We start from the raw sequence: 18,249 nt of genomic DNA on the forward strand, positions 1-18,249 counted from the left end.
AATCTTAACATTCCTTTTAACAGAATTTCTTATGACAACAACAGATTAAATACATTAGAAAGTAGAAACGCAATTTGTATATTAATCAAATTCAAAGAATAACATTTTTTGTCAAATTAAATCACTTGGAGAATTCTAATGTTCAGCTCCAAATTTTATCAAGAGATATTCAAACGCAATAATAGAGCAATCTGTAAAATTGAAAAATTTTTGATAATAATTTTGAAATGTAACACACACACACACACATATCCTTAATGATATACATCATAATCATTCGGGGCGTAAACACGCGTACGTATACACACACCGTGGGTACACGCGTACTTGCAGTGACACGTGCGTGCGTGTGGCATCGCGCGCGCGCGCGAGAACGGTCCGAACGTGGACCGAACCGTCCGAAGGCCGCGGCGTTGTGTGCGGTGCGGAACAGCTGGTCGCGGGAGGAAGCGTGGCAGTGGCGAGCTGGCGAGCAGCGCGGCGGCGAAGGACGTCTAGTTATGCGCGCCGGTCGGCAAGCAACATGGAGAACGTGCTGAAACGTTGGACTGTCGCGTCGTAAGTCGCGAGGGGAAGCTGTGTTGTGACCGTCGTCGTCGTCGTCGCCGCAGCCACACCGTTGCGTAAATGACACGGCACGATGACGCGGTCGAAGATCCAGAAACTAAAGTTCTTCATATTCCTGCTGATCTTCCTGCTGGCGCAGACGGCGGTCTGCGACGGGAGTTACCGGGAGAAGAGGGATGCGCCGACGGACGGGAAGAAGGACGCGGCCGCCGTCGTCGCGACGGACGAGAGGAAGAATGCCGGTGGGACGGCGAACGAGAGGCACGGCGATAAGGACGGCCAGAGGAGCGCGGCCGGTTCGCAAGGAGCCGCCGACGCCAGGAAACTGTCGGCCGAAAGCGGCAATAGAACGCACGACGTAACCTCCAAGCCGGACGTCGCTGCCAACAAAACTGCGCACACCGTTGACACGTCCAGTGAGGTTCGTACCTTCTCGGCCGTTTCGTATAAATTGCAACCGCGTTTTTTTTTATTTCCCTGACGTTTCGTAAACAGTGAGTATCTCGTGGTCAGAGGGGTACGTACATACCGGCAAGATAATGCTTTCACATGAGAGAACAAAAGAATGAAGAATAAAATTCTTTTACGCAGTGATTTCTCCTGAAGGAGGGCAATTCATATTTTTTATTCGTGCAATTCTGTGGAAAAACGTTCACCGTCAGCACTAAAAGAAACTCTGCTAATCTGACAAGATTTATGTTACGCTTCTGAGAACTAGAATTATTCTTTTTTTTTTTATTCGTTTTAAATCAGGATAAAAAAAGGCTACTCTTTTGTATATGTAATTGCTATTAAGGTGAGTACGTCATAAGGTCAACAAGTAGAAATTAATATTGACTCCTGTTATTAGTTGAAATTCTTGTTTACCACTTTATCAGTATTTAAGGAAAAAAACTTTAGCATAATTTCCTTCATTATACTAAAGTAGTAGATTTTAATTACAAAGTGCAATAATATGCTGTATAGCTGTAGCAGATAATGTCAGAATACATATTCTGTTAATACCAATTAATAATCAATTAAATATGATTGCATTGGTAGAAAATATATATAGATATAATATTGACAGATTAGTATTTAATGCTCTATATTATGTACATGAAGAATATCTGTGAATTTTAATTCACATAATAATAGATTTTTCATTTAAAATTTTGGCCAATCAAAAAATTAATTAATGTATTTAAGCCTGTGAATATAGTGCCTCATACATAAAATTGAATCAATCAATAAAAAAATAACTTTGAGTCAGTTTTTATCAAAACTGAGATATTAGAGGTTTTAGGATCAGGGGAAGTAGATACATGACTTCCTCACATCTCAATTTTGGCTAAAATTGATTTGTGTTTTTAAGCAACTTGATTTTTGTATTGCTGTTTGGATTTCTTCTCATGTCACTATTATTGTTATCATTTTGATGCAACAGTCCAGCGAGGGCCACACGTCCTTCAATACTGGTGCTCTTGTACGTGGTTTCTTAGTCTTCGTGGGACTAAGCATTCTTGTCATGGCCTACATCGTGTTCCGTAGTTTTAGGTGCGTTTCAACAAATAACAGTATCGCAATAAGAATGACACTTACAGATATCTCTGGTGTATGATGGATTAATAATTTAATGGTCTTGTGTTATTCATGACAGATTAAGTAAGACGCGTGCCCAGCTGGTTCGGAAATATGGTGTCCTCACGCACAGGCAGGACGTCGAGATGCGGCCGCTGCCACTGGAGGAGGAGGACGACGAGGATACAACCGTTTTCGATGCAAGTAATGTTGTGACGATCAACGCTCAACATCAAAACGCATAGAGACGTGTACCATAGTGAAATACATACCACCTTCGCGTTATTATTATGCGTCATCCTTGTAATGTTCTCTCGACATGTGATTTTTAATAACATCCGACTAACTTTATCGCAATCTCTCTTGGAGTATAAGGCACACAAGAGGACTATCAATTGCGAGACCGATTAAGGCATTTTTCAACGATCTTAAGAAGTAATTTGCTTTGTGCAGCAAGATTATTAACATCAAATATGCATCTGTGATGCACTTATTATTAACGTATTGTGCTTGTCAGTAATAGATGTACTTTTCCTACAAAAAAGAAAAAAATACGAAACATTTCTACCAAAAAAATTCTCCACCCTGTTAATATTACTATGTGATAACACAAAATTTTAGATATTATATCAGCTGCGAGCTAATGAAATAATGGGTGGCTGTATCTCTACTACTCTTATACAGATTATATTTTAATTATAATCTCTACGTTGTTATAATTAAAATTATATAAAAAAGACATGGATTGTGTCTATATTTTATTTAATTCTACACGTTTTTAAATAAAATTCGTGTATCTAAAATTTTATTTCAAATATATATGAATATAATTTTGAGATATATATTGAAAAAATATAAATTTTCATAAAAGAATTTTACCAAAGTTAATTAAATATGTTGCTAATGACATAATTGTGCTTAATAATTTTCTATAACAATGCAAAAAAGATTAATTACATATTTTATACTTTCATAAATATCCATTTTCAACTGCGTGAACAATTACGTCTGCTAATCTTTGTCTTCCACTTGACGTTTCAATATTAGATAGTTTCCAAACATCAGCAATATTTACTGCATCATTGCCCTTGATAATAGCATCTAAATCGAATGACTGAGATGGATCCAATAAACAAAATGGAACAGCTTCAGTAGAGAATACCATTCCAACTTTAAAGTTCTTCTTCACCTGCAAATGATTTCAATATTAGTTATGATTACAATTCCCTTTTAAAACGTTGAACATAAAATAGACAATTTTTACATCTTTCATAAATAAATCCCAGGGATAAATCTTTTCCGGTTCAGATCCAAGAGATTTAATGGCGCTGCTCAATTCGGAGTGATAAGTCTTCAATATGTCATCAAAATACTGATCTCGAAATGTCTTCAAAGTGCAAGAATAAACTAAAAATGATAGATCTGTAATAGGACTAGCGTAACGTGCAAGCTGAAAATCCAGCAATAGTGCTTCTTTATTTTCCCCAGTGTCTCGAACTAGAAAGTTCGGAGCCCAACAGTCACCCGCGGCTATAACACTCGTCGGATTATCTTTGCTGTTACATGATTTTGAGCACTCGTCATATAGTGTGCCAAATTCATAGGAATTAAATTGCTTTAGAGCTTCACTGTTGGGATATTCCGTACTTAATGCATGTTTAGCTATATTTACCAGCGATTTCTGTAAAAACAAAAGTACTTCATTAATAATTTAATTTCATCAAAATGCAACACATAATATCACTTACGTGGAATTCTTGGTACCACTCCCAGTGATCATCACCAAAGTAGGTTTCTTTCAAATAACTCGCAACTTCTACGAACTCCTCTTTCTTTTGATCCTTGTACGCAAATGAAATTGCGTGAAATTTTGCCAGGGCTTCTAAGATCACAGTCAATTCCTCCCAGTCCACACAGTTTTGTCTGGACGCAGGTCCAAATCCTAGGGGAGAGACATCTTCTAAGATTATAAAATCATTTTCACCATCCTGGTACGAAGTCAAGTAACGTGGTATGCGCAGCAAATTGCATTGTCCTTTCTCTGCCAAGAAGTTTTCCATCTTTGGATAAACCTTTAAAATAATATTTGTTGAGACTTGCTTGATTAGATAATATGAATAGATTGTATATGATACGAATAAATTATATAATTAGATCATGTAACTAGAATGTATCTAGAAAAAAATATCAAATCAACAACCATTACCTCATATAAGAATATAAAATTTTTTAAGAATATTAAATTTTAGTGAAAAATATATTTTAATATTAATTTCAATATTAATATTTTTATTTCAATAATCATAAAAACTACAATATGCTTTCATAATAATAGTTTTTAACAAAATATCTAATATTTTTTCCTATCAGCTTGTGAAAATTATTGAATAAAGATATATATTTTTCTTACTGAAACTATAAAATTGTTTGAAATTATAACTTTAAAATTCTTTAAAGATTTTATATATGAAATAATGATTGTATGTATTGATACCAATTTCTTTTCTGTGTCTTTTCACAAGATACATCTCTAATTACATGAAGGAAAAGTTTCAAACATTCTCACCTTTGTATAAAACACGATTTCATTACCGAAAAATTCTGCGCTCCTAAAGGTCTTTCTTCTGCCAATGTTTTTAGGAATCGATTTTACAACGACGTTAACTTGTTCTGGATTGTCGTTTACAATACCGTACACTTTACCCTTGGTAACAGTCGATAAGTAGCTGTCGCCTTTGGTAAATCCCTCGCCACCAAAATTCCAATTTGTCAGCTGCACTTTCTTCCCGTTGTACGCCTTACGGAGAACCTCTACCAGCGCCTCTTCCGTGAACTTCTCACTCATGTCGCTCAAGTTAACACGATTTTCCGTTTGATTCATGATTTCCTCTGCTTTTGTATTTATTAAGACTTACGAAATTCAACAATACTGAGATTTGATTATTAAATACGGCAATATTAATGGAATTAATATTTTGCTATAATTTAAAGAATTTTAACGACGCGTAATCAATCGAAGATCATACATTGATTACAATCTATCTCTGTGATAATCTCTCGTTACGATTAAAAAACGTAACAAACGTGAGGGCGACAGTGAAATATTGATAGACTGGCGAAACCGTCGTGGTTCTTTTATAATGTAACCGTTATCTCACGGCACGATAATTTATTGTGGTTTTTTAGATACTGAACCTTTTAATACTGATCGCCTCTCCTCTCCCGGCGATAAAAGTAATCTACAATTTACACACTCAGAACCACCTTATCATTTCTTGGTATTTAACTTCTTCTACAACACGATTTACAAGTCGCTTCTCGCGTTCTCACGTTCGCCAGAGAGAGAGAGGGAGGGGAAGGGAAAAAGAGAGAAGCGGTCGTTCTTCGCGTGAACACATATACTTATTAACTCAGAATAAAAAGACGCCTGTGTTCGATCGTCGACGATAATTGATGCCGTAATCGCACGCGAGTGTGCTTACGTAGGAGTGCTTCGCATTCCTAGCGCGTCGACACTGCCAACGCTAGACGGGATTTTCCATTGTTAAGCAGGATGAATCTCGTTAAGAGGTATCTGTCATTCAATCTCGCGTGGAGGGAGCGAATTAAATGGTATGATGAGAGGCCACGTGGCGAACTGTGGCTGCGGAATTCCGCGTCACCCTCGTGAACTCCGTGTATCTCCGTCCCCCTACATCGACGCTCTATGAGCTAACACTGGCAGTGTTTCATTATTCACTGCTAGAAGATCTATAGTTAGCGTTACGTATACTGTAGACTTTAGTATCAGACATTGGCAGTGAATATATTGGAACGCGGACACGGCGGACATTGTTGATTGTGCGCAGCATGGACGTATCTAGAACTTCTTTTGGGGGAGGTTTCATTAATTTCGTTGCAGCACGTTTTTTTTATATTAATAAGTTTTGTTTCTTTTCGATTATTCCACAGCTTGTCTACAAAATGTCTCTTCGTTTTTTATTTTTAATAAAGAAATATTGGGTTCTTAAATCGCAACTTCGTTTTCCTGAAGAAAATATAGGCAAGATACAGTCATTAAAAACAAAATAGATTTTTAACTTTGCAATTATTACATATATAAATGTTCGTGATTATTTTCTTAGGAAAAGGAACAAAAAAATATCAAAAGAATAGAAGGGTTTTTTATATAAAAAACGTTTACTAAATATTAAAATGTGATATTAAAGTTAAATAAAAAGAAAATGAAGAATAATGAATAAGACAAAGATCACTCAAAATTAAAGAATTATGCGACGATTTTTTTCCAAAACAATTTAACACATCTTCAATATTTTATGACAACAAAAAACTAATTCAAAGTCAAAAGTTATATTCATTTATAATTAAAAATGAAAAAAAAATTTTTAAGTTTGAAATCCTTTCCCTCATTTTAGATACGCCCATGGCGCATTCCTATCATCGATTCGCACAGGAGAAACATAACCTTACGTATTGCTGGAAAAAGCGAGGGGACTCTTCGATAAAAAAAAAACTTCATTTAAAAATACTATTAAGGGCCAAAGGTTGTACATGACCAATCGCAAGACCTGCAATCTTTTTTTTTGCTTCAAGGACCGTTTTGTTCTTCGAGATTGAAAATTGAATTAACTTAATTGTTTCTAGGACCGTTATCAAAACCATTAATGATGTATAAATATTTATACATCACCGTCTTTTACTGACTTTGCTTCCGCTATGATATTGCACATTTTCTCGCGATTATATGCTGATAAGGGGATGCTCCAAATTTTGATAAATCATACGATGCACTGTAATGTAGGTATATGGAAATTATACAGTCAGGTTTTTCAAAGTGTTTTTTAAAACTTTATTTTTACAGAGTAAAATTGCATTTGTGCAATCGATTAGTCGACGATTTAAAAAATTGTCTTACACGGCGTTCTAAGAAACTTTGAAATTTGCAATACACTTTGCCTCGAAATGCAAAAGAAAAGAATGCTGAAAGATTGCCTATTAGAAACATACTATGTAAACGTTGCTTTTAAGTAATATTTTAATTCGCTGTTATTAAAGTATCATTAAAATAACAAAGAATATATTTCGAAGGAAATATATTCTTGATTTGAGTAACAGTTAATACTTAAAAAATACTTTATAAGAATTTAGGAAACAAAGAATTGACAATGTTTCCTCTATCTCTAGTTAGTGCGGATTACTTTACAGGCGTCGCAAAAAAATTACAATGAATCCTAATACTATTCATTAGTTATTTTAATTGTTTCACGTGGCGGGCAATGATATTACAGCGAAAACTTCCGCGCGTCATATGTATCCTTTTTCAACGGCGTGAACTATCACGTCCGCTATTCTTCGTCTTTCGCTTGCTGTTGCGATGGAAAATGTCACCCCGTCACTGATATCTACTGCCTGATCGCCCTTAACAGCGGTGTCTATGCTGAATGACTCGGACACGTCCACCAGGCACAGCACGATAGCGTCAAGCGAAGTGAACACACCAAATACGAATTGCTCCTGCACCTGAAAATTAACATCAATATTAGCGTTAATGCAGGATTGGACCGATGTCCTTGCCGTCGCATTCGATAACGATCGTTACTTTTTTTGCCTGTGAATACTAATAACGAATTTCATCGGTACTTTATATAAACGTTAAAAAAAAAAACACGTGTATGGACCATGTTGAGTACGTGAACCATGATCAGTATGTGTTTTTCCTTGTCTATATAAAATTATCTAGATGATAAAATAATTCTATTCTTACTTTATTTTGAGAAAAATTGTCAGGAAACTACTCTCACCTCTTTCATAAACAAATCCCAAGGATAAAGCTTCTCGGGATCGGATCCGAGTAATTTAATGGCACTGCTCAATTCGGAGTGATAGAATTTTAATAGCTCGTCGAAGTACTGATCACGAAATGACTTCAGGGTGCAAGCGTAAATTAGAAACGACAGGTCTATGATAGGACTCGCGCAACGTGCGAGCTGAAAGTCGAGCATCAACGCCTGCTTTTGATTTTGCCCAATGTCGCGAAATAAGAAATTCGGCCCCCAACAATCGCCTTCGACTATGACAGATGTAGGAGCGTCGCCTCTCTTACATAATTCCGTGCACTTGTCGAAAAGAGCGTTAGATTCGTAAGAATTGTATCGTTTTTCAGCCTTACTGTTGGGATATTCGGTAGCTAATGCGTGTTTAATCAAAACCCGTATTTTTTCCTGGAAAAACAAATCACTTTAGGCGGAGGGAAACTAATTTCAATTTTGCTGTTACTTACGTGAAATCCTTTGTACCAGTTCCAGTGTTCAGGACCGAAGAAGGTTTCTTTTAAAGAATCTCTTATTTCTACGAACTCGTCCTTTCTTTGGTCTTTGTACGCAAATGAGATCGCGTGAAATTTGGACAGTGTTTTCAAGACAGCCGAACATTCTGTCCAGTCCAGGCAGTCGTGTCGCGTTATGGAGTGAAATCCTAAGCAAGAGGCATCTTCCAAGACTAGAAAACCGTTTTCGCTATCTGTGGAAGAGATTATATAACGTGGTATGCATAATAGATCACTTTGTCTCTTTTCCGCTAAGAAGTTTTCAAATTTGGAGATAATCTGCAATAAATTTAGATAATAGTACGTTTGATTACGCAGGTGAATTTTTTTTAACGAATAATGCATCTGCATAAAACTAGTGGCATATAGAAAAATTTAAGCATTGAGCAAATCAACCAATTATAATCGAGAATTTAAAGCAATAGGATAAGAAATAGCAAACCGAAACTGTTAAATTGTTTTCTTTCTAAACGCCTTACCGCTCGAGTTTTTTTATATTCCACTAGTCTAAGTTTCAAAAGTCTAAATCCAGCTATAAATTTACCTGCGTATAAAAAATAATTTCATTAGAGAAGAAATCTGCACATCTAAGAGTCTTCCTCGTTCCAGGATTTTTTGGCATCGATTTCACAACAACATTCGCTTGCACATGTTGCTTCGGATCGCCGTCGGTAATTCCATACACTTTGCCCTTGTAGACAATTGACAAATAATTGTCGCCTTTAGCAGACCCCTCATTAAAATTCCATTTCGTCAGTTGCACCTTTTTCCCATTGCTTACTTTAGAGAGAATATTTATCAGCACTTCTTCCGTGAATTTATTATTCACTTCACTTAATGTGACACTCATCTTATTCTGATCCATTTTTTCTTTCTTAATATTATATAATTATATTAATATATTGATATAAGCGTGAATTTTGATGCAATTTACTAATGCTTCACAAAATTTACTAATATCTTATTAAATGTTACTATTTATTTATATTAACGAAATTAACGATTAATTTCATAAGATTGATATTACGAGTGAGCGACAAATTGTACTAACTGACACTAAATTAAAGATGAGCCTGGTGCGCTTTATATAACTTATCTCACTACATTACGCTTTATCAGAGGTTGATAAAAACGTAGACATAGAACATTATAATAATCAGAGTAAAAATGCAGTGTCGTTGTAATCAATAGATATAAATATTAAATATATAAAAAAGGATGTTAAATTTATTAAATAATATTTATAATCTGTATTAGTGTACTTTATTATTGCATTTAATATCAAATATTTGGTCATTAAAATTTGAATCTTTTATACAATATACTTACCAAATCAAATTTTAATAGATTTCTGAAAGAAACAAACATGTATATCGTTATCGTTGTTCATTGTTTCATATAACAAATATAAATAAAAAGTAAAATATAATATCAATATTCTTTAAAAAAAATAACATTTTCCACGAAAAAAATTAAAGAAGTGGAGAATGAAAATGGAAAGAAATGGTACAATAAAACACAAAATCATATAAATATGAGTACATACGTAACTAATACATTATATTTATATATTACAATATAAAATTTGTTTATAGGAAACCTAAATTCGGAAACATTTTTGCGTAATGTGTGTCGGACTATGAATTCTGACATCACACTCTTGTCAAATTTATTCAAGTCATGCTATCCCGCGATAAATTAATAATATATCGTGAACACAACTTGTGTAAAGGTGTCTTTCAACTAAAATTCGTTCTTTATAAAAATATAAAATCAAGAGTATGTTTCACGTATATTTGATGCATCTAGAATGACTAAATCTAGTAGCACAAAACATTGGCACAATACTGGAAAGTAATGTAAATGCAATACCCTTAATATTGATTTAATATTAAAGTAGACGTTTCTCCTCGGCCAATTTATCTAAGTAGTAATATCATTCAATATTCGATATCAGTTTAACATTGGGCCAATGTTAGATTATTCAATTTTTCATATTGGATATTAATTACATCCTAATTTGCAACCAATTTTTTGTAACCAATATTGGCGTTACATTAGGAAAATATTGATCAATGCAGTTCCAATATAAACCAATGTTAGCCAAACATATTGCCAATATATTGTGTTACTAGGGAAATCTCGTTTGAAAGTAAGATAAACAAAAGACTTCGCAAAAAAGCTTTTATTTACATTTGTTCCGCTTCGTTTAGCGCCTAGTTAAATTTATAATTGCAATAAAATCCCACACAAATCGATCGCGCACTCACACTGATCACTTGTGGAATGTTTCACATAATAAATACAGCTTCTGAGATAAATTAAAATACAAGTCTTGCATCTTTTTTTTATACAACCAAGAGATGTATAAATTCCAATGTGTCGAATAGAATCCAATCGGATTCTATCGTAACAGTAAATTCACTCACGACGAGCCCATATACCTTATTTACAATGTCCATATATAAACATATACATTGCGACCTATCGATATATGAAGTGAAAGGTAAAAAGTACTATTTTGTACCTTAGAATCTGAGAAATAAAGTAAAATGCTGGCCTGTGTGTGTGACGTTAAATCGCACTTATGTCGTCTATTCTAAATCGGTAATAGTATTTTTTTTATGTCTTCTTATTCTCCTTCGATTTATTAAATGTAAACCTGTTGACATTAGTCGCATTTTGCCTAACTTAACGGCTAAACTTAACGTAACCCGCAATTCTTAATCTAGTCTTAGCCGCTAACTAAATCGTACAATTGGACTGAGTGATAAATTATCATCGACTGTACAAACATCGCTTTCAGCTTGACACAATCATATCCTAATCTCGGAATACCTGAATGAGAATCGTAATTGTTTTCCCCAGTTGTGTGTGTTTGGACCTCGCGTATAATTTTTGTAAAAAATATACTTCCTGCTAATCGCAAAAAGCTGATTTTATGTCGAATTTCCGTCACAACGGAGAATTTAAAGAAGAACAAGTGTCAATTGAACAGATGATTACTGAAATGCTTTAACATATGTACGACTATACATAAAATAATGAATCTATACGATTATAAAAATTGTGCTGGAACAATATAAAACGCCGAAGTCTTCTATAATGTGGCAGCGAATAAATAGCAACGTGTTTGCTAAAATACGTCGGAATTCCTTGTGTGGCATTAGATAGAACCGATTAAAAAATTATTTGTTCCTCCGATACGTTCCACAGCCGTGTTCGGTACTAACAGTGAACATAAAACCGAGCGAGAAGCGTTTCCCTATATATTTCAGTGAGACACATTATTTCTTTTATTTTTTTTTCAATCACATGAATCTTAATAAGTACCAAGTGCCTAATATAAGATCAAGTTTCGATATACCCTGAACTACCCACATATAGGTAGAGGAACCCCAAACGAGTTCGCCGTATACTTTTACTCGCTTATCGAGGATCAAAATAAATATGTATAGATATCGTACGGCAGAGGCTTGGCTCGGACGTCGATGCGAAGCGGGAGAGCAGGAATGGCAATTAGGTTTGTCTATACACAGGACATATCTTACATAGAGTACGAGATAAAATTAGTTTAGACCGAAGTTTGCGAGGGCGACGATTCTCGCGGGTGTCGATATATCCTGTTTCATCGACGACGATCGTTACGTCTGTAATAAAAGAACACAAATTATAATACATGACATACGTAAAGACAGATAATCCATTATCATTTTATATATAATATTACATACATATAATTTTATTTGTTATTTATTATATTCTTTAGACATGCACATCAACTAATATCGTGATCTCAACATTTTTCTTACAAGAAAATAAATTGAAAAATCTCATGTAAAAAATAATACAATAAAAAATAATAAATTATTACATTAAAACAATATATATATAATAACATTGAAGTTTTATTTTTTGTTATACCTACCGAATCAACGAGAAATCACGTTCTAGTCATCGCGTTGGCACAGCCTTTATGTGTTGTTGTAAAGTTGGTGATGGGTTTGATGCTGACTCGGATGCGAGTGTTGCAACGAGTGCTGGTGCTGATGGGGATGCTGATGCTGTACCGTAGGATGCCTCGCGTTGTATCTAACGCTACCGGCAAGCGAGCTTCCCCTGCCGTGAGTGCCGACCATGCTCTGCGTATCGGACAGCTCGTCCTCCTCCGCACCAAGACTCCGAAACCTAACGAAGCCGTCCTCGGCGACTAGCATCGTCGAGCCGCTAGTCGGAGGTTGTTCGTGTAGGCCTTGAACAGGCGTATGCCTCCCGCGAGTCTCTGAGTTCCTTAAGGTCTGTATGCCGTTACCATGACGACTTAAGGATCCCCGACCTTCATGAGGAAAGTGGCCCATCGTACCTGACTTGCGGATGGAATGTCTCTCAAAGGTACCTGCGCAACAAATAAACATCATTTTCTGTTAACCGATTAACAGTTTATTATATTAAATATTCTAGAGAGTTTATATATTAAATATTCTAGAGAAACCAAGATTTTGTGTGTGTGTGTGTGTGTGTGTGTGTGTGTGTGTGTGTGTGTGTGTGTGTGTGTGTGTGTGTGTGTACACGTAAGTGTTTTTCTTTAGATTGAGAATGTGACAAATAAATTTAATGATGAAGAGATCATATTCCTAATGGAAAATTTATAAGATATTACAGTTGTTTTACCTGATATGTTCAAATGCTCGGGCAAAGTATTCAGTGGAAAACTATCGTCATAAACTTGCTTTCCCGTTCGCATGGTATAATTTTGAATCGCTTGGTTGGTGCTACATATAGCGGGGTAGAGTACATCGTCCATGTTTTCCGTTGACGTGGAACTGCCGCAGGGAAACAGAGCGAACCCCGAGTGTGCCGAGTGTTGCTGCATCTGTTTCTCTCGTAAAGGATACTGCGACAGGCTGGCAACCCAGGCTAGGAGACCACAAACGGATAACTCTAGCAGTCTGACGGAAAACTGCCAGCCCCACCAGAGCCATGGATACTGTTGCGGACGCTCTTGAACGCCGAATATGCCATATAGTTGCACGAAGCCCATGAGAATGAACAATAGAGCGGTGGCGATTGTGGTAGTGATGGCAGTGCTGAGAGCTACCGTGGTAGGATCGGCGCCCATCATGTGATTCGCACCGGCTGCCTTATTACTGGCCATGTGGATCTGCGAACGCACCACACGGTACACATACATATAGCACAGACCTAAGGTGACGCAGACGACGATATAGATGCACTGACAGATGAGTGGCAGGATTCTCGCCTCGTCCTGATAACCGAGCATGTTCGCGGACACGTGCAACGATACGCACAGTACGATGTGCACTGTAGACGAAAGTACAAGCGTGATGGGCGAGACGATGCTGTTGTTAAGCGAAGGTGCCTCCGAGCACCGGGCGAGGTATAACATCAAAGTGGCGAACGCTGTGGACAGGAGCGGTGCCGGCAGATACATCAGTACCCTGGACAATGACTCCGGCAGCGAATGTCCGAGATTATAAGCGTCATAAAAGAGGTGGAAGCACCTCAAAGTGCAAATTGTAGTTAACAGCAGATGAACAGCTAGGAAGTACGACTGCGTGAGCAGATTCGTTGCCTCGTTGAAACGCACGATTTTGTAGATCGAGTACAAGGCCATGAGCGTGAACATAATCGCCGCGAAATACACGTGCAGCGACCAGGCGATTCGCCACGTGGATTCGAGCGGATGCGTGTCGACGTGTGGTATCAAACGATCGTCGTCATCGTCGTCGGTGCTCGCCGGTCGCTTCGACGTTGGCGCCGGTGGCTGCGGCTGCGGATATGGTAGCCTTTCCTGTTGCACTATTTCGATACTGTCAGCTTTTAGGCCGTGTTCTTCCTGCTGGCCAGTGTTCGGTAGGTAGATCGTCGGCTGCGTGACGGCGATCTTCGAGGGATTCGTCGTACTGCCAAACACTTTCGGCGTGGTGCTTGGCGGTGACGTAGTTTTGTCGGTTGCCGGGGCAGAAGGTACATTTGGTAGCAACGGACTCTTTGTGGCTAAGGGCTTTAGTATGGGCAGCAGGATGTCGGGGATTTCCTGCTTCCTGCCGTTGCTGCCGGACAAGATCCTAGAAATACTGGGGTAATGAAGGGTCACGAACGAAGGATCGTTCGTGCCGTTCTTTCGATCGGCCTCGCCGGACTCCGCAGGCCTGTGCTCCCTGCTGTCGGCCACGTTCGTCGGTTTCCTCGAGTGAGAATGATGCCTCTCCGGCACTTGTGAGGGACTTTGAGGTAGATCCGGCGGTCGGATCGGTATCCGCTCGTGCGCCGGCGTCAGGCTCGGTGGCGGTACTGGCCTCCTGTTATTGGGGTGTACATCCGAGTTGGTACCTCGCAACGTGGGCTTGTCGGCGAACGGGTGCAGGTACTCCGGCGGCAGGGGTGGCGTGAAAAGTGCCCTGGAGGGCGGCGCGTATGACGGCAAATCCCGGAAAACGGGCGATGCCGTGGCCCGCGGCGCTGGATATTTGATAGCGGGTATCGACGGGGTAGTGGTGGTCGTACTGGTGATCGTACTGGTGGTTAACGGCGACGGCACCGTCGACAACGTTGTACTGGCCGACACTTGAGCATCGTACGCCGGCACGCTGCGCTTCGTGGTCGCGGAACTGTGCGCCACCTTGTTAAAAATTGCCGCTAGATTCTTCTCCAGAGCAGTATGATCCAGATTGAAGATCGGACTGTTAGGCCCACCATCGCTGCTCGCCGAGCAAACGATCGAGCAGGATTGTATGGCCAACAGAGCGGATAGGAGGAGCAGCCGCATCATCGGGGTCATGATGCTCGTATCGAGCGCGATGATGCTCGCGGACATTTAGATGCCCTGTCCGGGCATCGGTTCATTCCATAACAGGGTCAACGCCGCTTCGCGACGAGGACACGACGTCGAGAAGAAAACCTGAAGCCGTAAGGACACTTGTTGGAACGAGTCTTTGTCGATCCCGTATGTCGATCTATTTATTCCGTATGTTCCCCTCTTTCCTTCGTTTCACGATTCCCAGTTGAAGGATGTACTGATTTCCTCACACGGAAATCCTGTCACGCGTCACATTCCTGAGATTGGCTGTCTCTAGGTCCTCTCACCGTGTCACTTCCTTTCCTCGCAACATCCGGCACGTTTCCCTTCGACGTCGACGTAGCGTTATATTTTATAGCCTGTACTTTCACGTCGATCGTGAATACCGTCGATACACGCGAAAGATTTTGAATAGGATAGGATGGGGTTAATAGTGTCTTCTTTGTAACTATACTTGTATCTACATTTTTTTTGTGTCCCGCATCAGATAGAATCTCCCTTGACATTTGCGATGTGTCGGGCGATTAGGCGGCGTGTGAAGATGGGATTCAATTTCTTCCTCGCAGCATCCACCATCCTCTGGGTACACTATCGTCTCGTCTCACTTGCTTCCATTATACGTGGAATACGGGATCCAATCGCCCCTGGATTATTTTATCACGCTAATTTCGTTACCGTTGTTCTACACTTGACTCGATTTAAAATCTATCTACTTGCGCAACCGATACGGCGATGACACGGACTTGTTAACTGAATTTGATCCGATATCGCTGTTGCTGCTGCTGCTGTTGCCGCTTTTGCTCCCAGAAGGCCATCCCCGATCTGCGAGAGTCCCGGCCGGAACGTGAATCGCCGGGGGAGCATTTAACGTGCCGAATTGGCCCGTATTCCTAGTCGCCGACGCGGCTTCGTAATTACCGTATCCATTTCTTTAATTAGGACCGTGAACGTGCTCGTTGTAGTCATCCAATTCTTTCACGACGCTGGATACCTGCAAAAAATATCTGTCGTTAGTTTAAGGAAACAATTTGGAAAATAACGATTTTTAAAAAATATATAGGCATCAGAATTATTTAAAAAATAAAAATTTTACTAAAAAAAAATTTGTAGTTCTTTTCACACAAAAAGAATAATTTTGCATTATCTAAAATTTTAACTAGATACATCAAAAAATAACTTTATGTTAGATTATCAAAACAATTATATACCACACTCTCAGGCGTGATAACATTACTGCAAAAAATGTTAACATTCTAGCTTAAATATAATGTTCAATACAATTTTTATAATAGTTTAGTATAATTATTTTCAAATCTATGTTGTATAGCAAAATTGTTCTTTCTGTGCAATCATATTTTTACGTATATTTTTACTATTTTTATGTATATATATATATATATATGAAACAAAGCATTATAAAAAAATTTAAATTTGTTTGGAAAAAACTTCCAATTTAAAAGAATTTAAGATATATATTTTAAGTTTTTATCATTAATATTTCTAATATTAATATTAAAATTCTTATATACTATATTTCAGAATGTATTAAAAACCTTGATTTCGTAATTGTTACATACTTTTTCATTTTACTGAAATTTCGCAACTTGTTTTATTTTTAAAATAGTATCTGAAATTTCTCAGATTATATTTCTTTATTAATTCTCTTTCTCTCTTCTCTCTCTCTCTTCCTCTCCTTCATTGATTTACTTTTGCATGCCAGAATTTGAACTAAATATTCTAAAGCGTAACGTTAAGAATTTCAATCGGATATCAATAACTCAATGATTTTAAACTAATATAAAATATTATACAAAAAAAGCTTTTAAAATGTAATTTTTTACATTAAATTTATCTAATAATTAAAAAGTTTTCACTTTTGATTTAGTGTTCTTGAAATTTTTGTGAGCTTTTACGCAAGGAAGAAATTTAGAAATATAATTTGTTTTATTTCCAGCAAGTTATACGATTGTTTACGTGCCTGATTTCGATAATGTTTTATTGTGCATCAATTAATCGTATAAACGGATAAAAATAAATATACACCGACCACAAATGCACAATATCCGTTACGCATCATTAATTTACGCGTTATTAATATTACTAGCCCGCAGAAATATGTAAATGAGCAAGTTCGTGTTGGACATAATTGAGTTATTCATAAATACTACTATTTATCGTTATTAAGTTAATTAAGTCCGATATCGGTCACCGCTGCTACCAGGTTGGTAATTCACCACCGGTAATTGATCGTAAAACGATCCGAGTGGCGGAGTATAAATTTCTGGGATATCTTAGACAACGAAGGAAGTCCTACAAAATTTCCTCCGACCCTTCGCGATGCAGCCAGGAAATTGATTCGGCCAGGTAAGACGGAACACGTGGATGAGTCAGTTGTGACGAAGAAAGGAGTGACCATTGATTTCTTCCCTCCCTCCCCCCCCCCCTCTCTCCCTGGTTCGATATCTCATTCCGTGAAACGAAACTTAATAATGGGGACATCTCTTCCGACCGCGAGAGATTCGATTTTCGATCATTCGGCCATCAGCAATCGTAGGTGGACGCGCGATGAGCGATGTTCTCCGTAATGAGAGATATTCCGAATACTCCGGAGGGAGAATACAACGCGAATCAACAGAAACAAATCTAAACAGCTAGATGTAAATGTTGATCGTCAGATTGCCGCGCCTGCGGGCCATAATGATGATCGTCCAGTGACTACCATTCTTGCGTCATTATGAGATTCATCCTGAATCTCGTTACAATAAGAAGAATAAAGTCATATAGCATTGGAGCATTTTTAATGTCATAACTCGAAAGATAAATTGAAGACAAATTGGTTCTGCATACGGTAAATTGAATTGACTAACAATTTAACTTACTGATCATTATCTACCTTATTTCATAGATGACCGAGAATGTCTCGTGACAGAGTGGACATACCGTGGACAAAGTCCGGTGGCAAAAATAGTAGCTTACA

The 18,249-nt window shown here is 37.8% G+C and overlaps 4 protein-coding genes and 1 long non-coding RNA gene across 6 annotated transcripts in view; 1 reads left to right on the forward strand and 4 right to left on the reverse strand.

The window, feature by feature from the left end:
• The first annotated feature begins 461 nt into the window (after positions 1-461).
• LOC105830186 lies at positions 462-2,866 on the forward strand. Its single transcript, XM_012669366.3, has 3 exons — positions 462-988; positions 1,994-2,103; positions 2,207-2,866. The coding sequence occupies exons 1-3, from the start codon at positions 641-643 to the stop codon at positions 2,370-2,372; spliced, it is 624 nt and encodes a 207-aa protein (XP_012524820.1). The 5' UTR covers positions 462-640; the 3' UTR covers positions 2,373-2,866.
• On the reverse strand, positions 1,306-2,287 carry LOC114253925. Its single transcript, XR_003625352.2, has 2 exons — positions 2,149-2,287; positions 1,306-2,079 (listed from the first exon to the last, which is right to left on the reverse strand). It is a non-coding gene; the product is annotated as an uncharacterized LOC114253925 (long non-coding RNA).
• Positions 2,524-5,799, reverse strand: LOC105830185. 2 transcript variants are annotated; one of them, XM_012669365.3, is made up of 5 exons: positions 4,694-5,799; positions 3,876-4,199; positions 3,392-3,808; positions 3,085-3,316; positions 2,524-2,661 (listed from the first exon to the last, which is right to left on the reverse strand). In XM_012669365.3, the coding sequence occupies exons 1-4, from the start codon at positions 5,006-5,008 to the stop codon at positions 3,098-3,100; spliced, it is 1,275 nt and encodes a 424-aa protein (XP_012524819.2). In that variant the 5' UTR covers positions 5,009-5,799; the 3' UTR covers positions 2,524-2,661; positions 3,085-3,097. The 2 variants fall into 2 exon arrangements, with proteins under 2 accessions (XP_012524819.2, XP_036142324.1); XM_036286431.1 differs by lacking the exon at positions 2,524-2,661 and having other exon boundaries at positions 2,973-3,316; positions 4,694-5,796.
• Positions 5,800-6,952: 1,153 nt separating this feature from the next.
• On the reverse strand, positions 6,953-9,578 carry LOC105830189. The gene is made up of 4 exons (XM_012669368.3): positions 8,997-9,578; positions 8,408-8,731; positions 7,929-8,348; positions 6,953-7,647 (listed from the first exon to the last, which is right to left on the reverse strand). Exons 1-4 carry the CDS (start codon positions 9,315-9,317, stop codon positions 7,432-7,434), a joined length of 1,281 nt encoding a protein of 426 aa, XP_012524822.1. The 5' UTR covers positions 9,318-9,578; the 3' UTR covers positions 6,953-7,431.
• Positions 9,579-10,622: 1,044 nt separating this feature from the next.
• LOC105830188 overlaps positions 10,623-18,249 on the reverse strand; it is a 128,791-nt gene continuing 121,164 nt past the window's right edge. Inside the window, exons 4-6 of the mRNA XM_028189306.2 lie at positions 13,124-16,263; positions 12,381-12,848; positions 10,623-12,102 (exon numbers count right to left, since the gene is read on the reverse strand). Of these exons, the coding sequence (XP_028045107.1) occupies positions 12,427-12,848; positions 13,124-15,290 (2,589 nt within the window). The 5' untranslated portion in view covers positions 15,291-16,263 and the 3' untranslated portion in view covers positions 10,623-12,102; positions 12,381-12,426. The remainder of the gene's footprint in view (positions 12,103-12,380; positions 12,849-13,123; positions 16,264-18,249) is intronic.

Source organism: Monomorium pharaonis, chromosome 4 (genome assembly GCF_013373865.1).
Source record: "Monomorium pharaonis isolate MP-MQ-018 chromosome 4, ASM1337386v2, whole genome shotgun sequence".
Taxonomy (NCBI): Eukaryota; Metazoa; Arthropoda; class Insecta; order Hymenoptera; family Formicidae; genus Monomorium; species Monomorium pharaonis.

Coding starts and splice junctions, on each gene's coding strand:
- LOC105830186 (XM_012669366.3), top strand. CDS start 641: ATGACGCGGTCGAAGATCCAGAAACTAAAGTTCTTCATATTCCTGCTG. Junction 989..1,993: donor CCGTTGACACGTCCAGTGAG/GTTCGTACCTTC, acceptor TTGATGCAACAG/TCCAGCGAGGGCCACACGTC. Junction 2,104..2,206: donor ATCGTGTTCCGTAGTTTTAG/GTGCGTTTCAAC, acceptor TATTCATGACAG/ATTAAGTAAGACGCGTGCCC.
- LOC105830185 (XM_012669365.3), bottom strand. CDS start 5,008: ATGAATCAAACGGAAAATCGTGTTAACTTGAGCGACATGAGTGAGAAG. Junction 4,200..4,693: donor AAATCGTGTTTTATACAAAG/GTGAGAATGTTT, acceptor ATTATTTTAAAG/GTTTATCCAAAGATGGAAAA. Junction 3,317..3,391: donor GGGATTTATTTATGAAAGAT/GTAAAAATTGTC, acceptor AATCATTTGCAG/GTGAAGAAGAACTTTAAAGT.
- LOC105830189 (XM_012669368.3), bottom strand. CDS start 9,317: ATGGATCAGAATAAGATGAGTGTCACATTAAGTGAAGTGAATAATAAA. Junction 8,349..8,407: donor ACTGGTACAAAGGATTTCAC/GTAAGTAACAGC, acceptor TTGTTTTTCCAG/GAAAAAATACGGGTTTTGAT. Junction 7,648..7,928: donor GGGATTTGTTTATGAAAGAG/GTGAGAGTAGTT, acceptor GTTAATTTTCAG/GTGCAGGAGCAATTCGTATT.